The sequence below is a fragment of the Centroberyx affinis genome, unplaced genomic scaffold (genome assembly GCF_046629955.1).
Source record: "Centroberyx affinis isolate AG114_WGS23_722 - 3 ecotype Tasmania unplaced genomic scaffold, CSIRO-AGI_Caff_v1 ptg008795l_1, whole genome shotgun sequence".
NCBI lineage: Eukaryota > Metazoa > Chordata > Actinopteri > Beryciformes > Berycidae > Centroberyx > Centroberyx affinis.
In genome coordinates this window covers 1-7,500 of record NW_027284319.1, presented here as the reverse complement: position 1 = coordinate 7,500, position 7,500 = coordinate 1, and the positions used below count along the sequence as shown (strand labels likewise).

The 7,500-nt window shown below is 50.6% G+C and overlaps 1 protein-coding gene across 1 annotated transcript in view; it reads left to right on the top strand.

The window, feature by feature from the left end:
* LOC139640257 (tetratricopeptide repeat protein 24-like) overlaps window positions 1-6,727 on the top strand; it is a gene marked incomplete at its 3' end in the record, with an annotated part of 10,156 nt that extends 3,429 nt beyond the window's left edge. The window contains exons 4-9 of the mRNA XM_071514441.1: window positions 3,710-3,802; window positions 3,843-3,959; window positions 4,182-4,310; window positions 4,632-4,753; window positions 6,001-6,149; window positions 6,657-6,727. Of these exons, the coding sequence (XP_071370542.1) occupies window positions 3,710-3,802; window positions 3,843-3,959; window positions 4,182-4,310; window positions 4,632-4,753; window positions 6,001-6,149; window positions 6,657-6,727 (681 nt within the window). The remainder of the gene's footprint in view (window positions 1-3,709; window positions 3,803-3,842; window positions 3,960-4,181; window positions 4,311-4,631; window positions 4,754-6,000; window positions 6,150-6,656) is intronic.
* Between the last annotated feature and the right edge of the window lie 773 nt (window positions 6,728-7,500).

Below are 7,500 nucleotides of genomic sequence, written 5' to 3'. Positions count from 1 at the left end.
GCGCCCCCTACAACATTTAAACGGAGTATCCCTCGCCGTACATTGGTCCTAGACTTACGAAACTCGGTAGGCACGTGTATCATGTCCAGACTTAAAAAAAAGTCTGCGGTACCATGCGCCTAAAACCGACAGGAAGTCGGCCATTTTGAATTGATTGTGACATTTTTGGGCGTTTTTGGCCGTTTGCAGGGGTCGTACTTTAACGAACTCCTCCTAGGCGGTTGATCGGATCCACGCCAAACTCGGTCAGCGTGAATAAAAGACCTCGGCGATGAAAATTTATCAAAAGCTTCAGTTTTGGTCACACGGCGTGGGCGTGGCGAGGCGGCGAATTTCCATGTTTCGCCACGAAACAGGAAGTGGCTTTTAACTGGCCTGTACATGGTCACATCTGGACCAAACTTCACATGTTGGATGAGAGTCCCGCCCTGAACACATCTACAGGCCGATATTCAGTTATAGTCATAGCGCCACCTACTGGCAACAGGAAATTACATGTTTTAAACTTTGCTGTGCTTCTCCCAGCGGGCTGACCAGATCCACCTCAAATGTGGTCAGAAAAGCCGTAGGACCTTGATGACGCTCAGTGGTGAAGATCGGGAGCATTCGTCGAACGCCGTTGTCATGGCGGCGCGGCGAATTTCGATGTTTCGCCATGAAACAGGAAGCTGGGTTAACTTGAGCTTACATCGTCCGATCTGCACCAGATTTCACATGCTGGTCCAGAGTCCAGGCCTGAGGACATCTACAGGCCAATTGGGAGTCATAGGCATTGCGCCACCTACTGGCGACAGGAAGTAAGCCTTGCGTGACAATCGTCATTGGATTTACATGGAATTTTCATGGTGTGGGCCACGTCGACCGGTCGGTGTCCGGTAACGACGCCGCGCACCCCGACTTGCACACAGACGCGAGGGCCGCTCATGACTGCTTGCAGTTTTAATTTTGAGAGTGAATTGCCCCACAATATGAATACATTTTGATTATATCTTTTATTTTGTTGGTAACTGTTGTATAATCGCAATATTACACTCCAGGGTGAGCTTCACCGTCATATTGGTCCTTCAGTGATGCTTACTGACCGCATCGCTGCCGTGCCAATAATGACAGTAAAGCTCACTTGATTGAAATGAAGCTGAATTTATTTGATTTATTGAATCCATTCCAAAGTGAAGGTGCTGTGTGGAGCAGGGAGAACCTCGCTGACGGCGACCCGGCGTCACGCTGGTGGAGGAGCTCCAACGTCAGGAGGCCTTAGTTTCTGCCTCTTCGGCCAACTGCTTCATGGTCTTCCTCAGCTTTGTGCCTCCCGCACCCGGGTCCCTGAGTAGACCTGAGGCCGATGTACCGACAAAGCCTCGGCATCCTACCTCCACTGGGTACTCGCTCCTTTTCCTCTCGCAGGCGGCCTCTATCCCTTCTTCCCATGGGATGGTGAACTCCACGAGGAGTACTGTCTGTCAGCCCTCATGTTCCCTCATGTTCCCTCGTGTTCCCTCATGTTCCCTCGTGTTCCCTCGTGTTCCCTCGTGTTCCCTCGTGTTCCCTCGTGTTCCCTCGTGTTCCTTCGTGTTCCCTCGTGTTCCCTCGTGTTCCCTCGTGTTCCCTCGTGTTCCCTCGTGTTCCCTCATGTTCCCTCGTGTTCCCTCGTGTTCCCTCGTGTTCCCTCGTGTTCCCTCGTGTTCCCTCGTGTTCCCTCGTGTTCCCTCGTGTTCCTTCATGTTCCCTCGTGTTCCCTCGTGTTCCTTCGTGTTCCCTCGTGTTCCCTCATCTTCCCTCGTGTCTTTGCAGGGGAGAGTGGAGCTGGTGCTTTCTGAAGTCCCTCCTCGCCTGATGAACTGTCTGTCACCTTGTTGCAGACAGCAGCGCTCCCCCTGGCTGACCCAGCTGAAGGTTTTGTGGGGATGGAATGTCTCTGGTCTCTGTGACCGGCCTGCCTGCTGACCACGCCCTCCCGTGTTGTCCAGACTCCATGGCGACCTTGTGAGTCTGCTCTGATCTTATAGAGCTCTTCCTCTGATCTTGACGCTTCTGACAGGACCGTCTCCTTCCTCTCCTTTCTGTTGGCCTTAGACCAGAGTTGCGGTACTTCCCCCTACTGGAGTCCTGTCCGTCTCGCTCGGACTCTGCCGACGGCCTCGATGTGTTAAAGCCCGCCGATCGCCTGGTTCACGGCGGTTTGGGCTTTCCGTTTACGGCCCGTGCGCACCTGGACTCCCTCAGTTCCAGGACCAACTAGGGCCGGGTATCGCCACTGATTTCCCGAATCGAATCGATTCCGATTCACAAGGTCCCGATTCTGACACAAGTGCCGGGGAACCCAAGAACAGACACGCAGACTGGGGCTTAGTTTTCAAGCAGTGTATTTCATAGATAATTTCACAGTGAAATTGGGTCAGGCGGAGCGGCGGCTGAGGCAGAGTGACAAGGAGACGATGAATTAGAACGAACAGGAAACTCAATCAGAGCTGTGACAAGAACTTCAAGAGAAACTCGGCTTGAAACGTAAAGACGTTTGCTAAACCAACAGTCCAGCAGCTGGCAAACTGCACACTAGAAACTACGATCTGACGAAGACTGCAGGCACAGCAGGGGATCAGTAGTCGGGTAGATTGACGGACTCACCTCCCCACCTGAGGAATGCAGGTCCAACCTCACGCCCACCACACACTGACAGAGAGAGAGAGAGAGGGAGGGAGAGGGAGAGAGAGAGAGAGAGAGAGGGAGAGAGAAAGAGTGCTGCCAGGCGGCTGCCATGACAGATTCGATTCGATTTCCGATTTGATTTGATTCGATTCGATTCAGTATGGATTCGGTTAGGGACATTTCAGTTACAATACCAATTTTGCTTGGATATGAAAGAGATTCTCAGAGAACTAATGCTGTAAATTGTACAAGGAACCCTCTAACCTGGTGCATTATTAAAATATTAATGTTTACATTTAGAATTGACCCCAAAGCAGTTACATTAATGTACTTTTTATTTAACATGACCAACACACTACAGCAGTCAACACAATATAGTGCAAGTTGTGCAACTCTGAGCAGGTAAGAGCTTTCTGTAGTGCAGTGTAGCTTCAAGCTTCAAGCATCCATGGGAAAAGGAAATATTAAAAGATCGATCTCAGGATTTTATGAATCGATATCGGATCATTCAAATGAAGATCGATTTAAATCGGAAAATCGATTTTTTAAACCCAGCCCTAGGACCAGCCTAGACTTTTCCAGCTTGTAGTCCAGGCTGATGGACTGCAGAGGCAGCTGTAAGGTGTTCCTCCCAGAGAGCTCAGTTTAGGGGCACAGTAGAAAACCCAGACCTGCTGTCCCATCCATCCTGCTTACTGTTGATGAGGGAATTTTGCACATTTTCAGTGGGCACATGACCCGTTGGTACAGTGTGAACTGGTCGCACCAAACCTTGAACTTCCCGGGAAGTTGGCTTGGTTTGGTCCTCGCCAGGCCATTTGAGAGATGTTTCTGTTCGACCTTCCTCATCTTTTTGTGGGAGAGCTCTGCCTCCCAGGCTCTGGACGGGCTGGTTAGCCAACAGCTGTGACGGTATGGTCATCTGACTCGCTTCTGTAGAGACAGACTTTGCGACTTGGATGGCTGAACTTTCATCCTTGCCCAGGACACGAGTTCAGACCGGTTCAGATCGGGTCGGACTGGTTAGACTGGTCAGAGTGGTAACCTGTCTTCTCTCCTCCAGGTGAGCTGTACCTGGCGGTGGGCGTGGCTTACTGCCGGCTCAGGTGTTTCTGGGAGGCGGTGCGGTGTTTCCAGCAGGCCCTGCCCCCCCCTGACCCCTCCCCCGGCCCCCCCCCCTCCGGCCGCCCCCCCCCCCAGCCTGCCCCCCGCCCTGCTGGCCGACACGCTGCTCAATCTGGGAGCCGCACTCAACTCTGTGGGCCAGTTCAGACCGGCTGTGGGCTACCACAGACTGGCTGTTGGGCTGTACGGTGAGACACACACACACACACACACACACACACACACACACACACACACACAAGCACATACACACACACTGGACAGACTTTGCAGGTCATTCTCATTAAACTTAATTATCTTAATTCACTCTTTGGATATGGCTTTCTGTGTGTGTGTGTGTGTGTGTGTGTGTGTGTGTGTGTGTGTGTGTGTGTGTGTGTGTGTGTGTGTGTGTGTGTGTGTGTGTGTAGGCTCCCTGGGCCGGCGTGCGGACCAGGCTCAGTGTTTCAGTAATCTGGCGTTTGCCTGCAGCCAGCTGGGTGAGGAGGAGGAGGCAGAGGAGAGCTTCATCCACGCTCTGCAGGCCTTCAGAGACACTGGTACATCCACTGTGTTCTGTTCTATTCTGTTCTATTCTGTTCTATTCTATTCTATTCTATTCTATTCTATTTTATTATCCCTCAGATTCCTTGTCTCAAGCTGAATCCATCACACATATTAGTTTTCATTTCAGCCATGATAGTCTGTCTCACCTGTCTTTCCACCTGTCTCTCTCCACCTGTCTGTCTCTCCACCTGTCTCTCTCCACCTGTCTCTCTCTCCGCCTGTCTGTCTCTCTCTCCACCTGTCTCTCTCCACCTGTCTCTCTCTCTACCCGTCTCTCTCTTCCTGTCTGTCTCTCTCCACCTGTCTCTCTGCAGAGGATTACCCGTCTCAGTGTCAGGTGTGTGAAGCGTTAGCAGATTCCTACCTGAAGCAGAAGAAGCTTCAGAAAGCTGCTGAACTCTACAAACAGGCTCTGTCCGCACTAAGCCGCTGCCCCGTGACATCACAGGTCAGAGGTCAGAGGTCACCGCACCTTGACGGGTCCAAGTAGGTCTATCTGCAGCCTGCAGACTCCCTACAAGAGACGTCCCTCAATGCAACGCCAGTACAAGACACGCCCCCTCGTTCTCTTTGCTCATTGCGATGGAAAAGGACGTGATGTGAAGCTTTTCGGGGGCCGGGGACATTGTGGCAGACGAGATCGCTAGAAGAAGCTGCCATGGTTTCTATAAATGACACTGAACAGCCTGCATCAATCTGTATTAAGCTGGTTAGCAGCTGGTGAAGTAGCTAACTACTGACCAATAGACCTCCGGTTCTAGGCTGTTAGGTAGCTTTAACCTACCTGATGCTATGCTGTGTGGTTAGCAAGCTAATTAATCAATGAAATGTACTTTTTAAACATAACATTGTTATGATTACTACATTTATTTTGTCCTTTGACTCTCAATTGCCAGTTGGTACTAAGCATGTTCTTCAGTCTAGACTACAGTGCTAAGGCAGCCTGTAATTCAGTTATAAAATGGGGTTTGATGGTGACAGTGGAGGAAGACCTTCTGTCTCTGCTGCTCCGGCTGCAGATTAGCTTGATTAGCTTGATTAGCTTGATTAGCTTGATTAGCTTATATAGACGAAGGAAGGTCTCCCATGTAAATGTCCAGCTAAATGTCTCTGCAGTTAAGACTCTGCGGATTCCAATGACCCTTTTCAGCCACCGTAGCCTCAGGGGGCGTGTCTTGTACAGCTGTACCTTGTGGGGGCGTGTCTTGTACAGACGTACCTTGTGGGGGCGTGTCTTGTACAGACGTACCTTGTGGGGGCGTGTCTTGTACAGCTGTACCTTGTGGGGGCGTGTCTTGTACAGACGTACCTTGTGGGGGCGTGTCTTGTACAGCTGTACCTTGTGGGGGCGTGTCTTGTACAGACGTACCTTGTGGGGGCGTGTCTTGTACAGACGTACCTTGTGGGGGCGTGTCTTGTACAGACGTACCTTGTGGGGGCGTGTCTTGTACAGACGTACCTTGTGGGGGCGTGTCTTCTAGGGGGGCTGCAGGCTGCAGATAGACCCTTTTCAACTGGTCTGACTGTCAGTGATGTCACTCACTGTTTTAAAACATTTTAGTTTGATTCTAATGAATAACATTAAAGTATAGTAACATTAAGTATAAATACATAAAGCAGGACTGTTACCATGGTTACCACTGTACACAGTACTGATGCAGTATTAATGTTCTCTCTCTGCAGGATGGCTCCAGCTCCGTTCAGGATCGTCTGGTTGAGCGTCTGACTGCGGCGCTGCAGCAGCGTCTGTCTGTCAGCCTGCAGCCCAGACTGCAGGTCTGCATCAGTCTGCATCAGTCTGCATCGCTCTGCATCAGTCTGCGTCAGTCTGCGTCAGTCTGAATCAGTCTGCGTCAGTCTGCGTCAGTCTGCGTCAGTCTGCGTCAGTCTGCGTCAATCTGAATCGGTCTGAATCGGTCTGCATCAGTCTGCATCGGTCTGCATCAGTCTGCCGGCTGCAGCTGAAAAACACTGAAATACAAAAGCTGATTGGCTCGATTGTTTCTCAGAGCGAGAACAAGTCGTTGAGGGAAACACCTGGTTCAGACTCAGGAGTCTGAACCAGGATAACCAGTCACATGATTTTATTCAAACTGAACAGTCTGATTTAAAGCCACACTATTATCTTTAATGAAGAGAAATTATTAAGAACAGTTATTAAAGACATCCAGTATTTCCACATCTAACATGATAATATGCGTTAAACAGTATTGGTGGTCGCATGATTTATTGTCAGTATCATGCAGCTGTACTTGACCAACAATAGAATTTAAATTCCCTTGACTGGTTGTAAACTTGATGTCTTCATCAGAGTAAACCTTCTTCTTCTCATCACACAGAGGCCTCGCCCACTCAGACCCCGCCCACTCCGGCCTCGCCCAGACAGCCCTCCCTCCGGACAGCCAGGCAGGTATGAACCGGCTAGTCAGCTCTCACTATCACCGGATCCTCCAATTAGCAACGACATTAACATTTAACATTACGGAGGCATACAGGGAGTCTGAACCAGGACCGGGAATCAAACCCTCAACCATCAGAGCAGAAACCTCACATCACTGAGGAGGAACCTCATGTCACTGAGGAGGAACCTCATGTCACTGAGGAGAAACCTCATGTCACCCTGAGGAGAAACCTCATGTCACTGAGGAGGAACCTCATGTCACTGAGGAGAAACCTCATGTCACCCTGAGGAGAAACCTCATGTCACTGAGGAGGAACCTCATGTCACTGAGGAGGAACCTCATGTCACTGAGGAGAAACCTCATGTCACCCTGAGGAGAAACCTCATGTCACTGAGGAGGAACCTCATGTCACTGAGGAGGAACCTCATGTCACTGAGGAGAAACCTCACATCACTGAGGAGAAACCTCATGTCACCCTGAGGAGAAACCTCATGTCACTGAGGAGAAACCTCATGTCACTGAGGAGGAACCTCATGTCACTGAGGAGAAACCTCACATCACTGAGGAGAAACCTCATGTCACCCTGAGGAGGAACCTCATGTCACTGAGGAGGAACCTCATGTCACTGAGGAGGAACCTCATGTCACCCTGAGGAGGAACCTCACATCACCCTGAGGAGGAACCTCACATCACCCTGAGGAGGAACCTCATGTCACTGAGGAGGAACCTCATGTCACTGAGGAGGAACCTCACATCACCCTGAGGAGGAACCTCACATCAC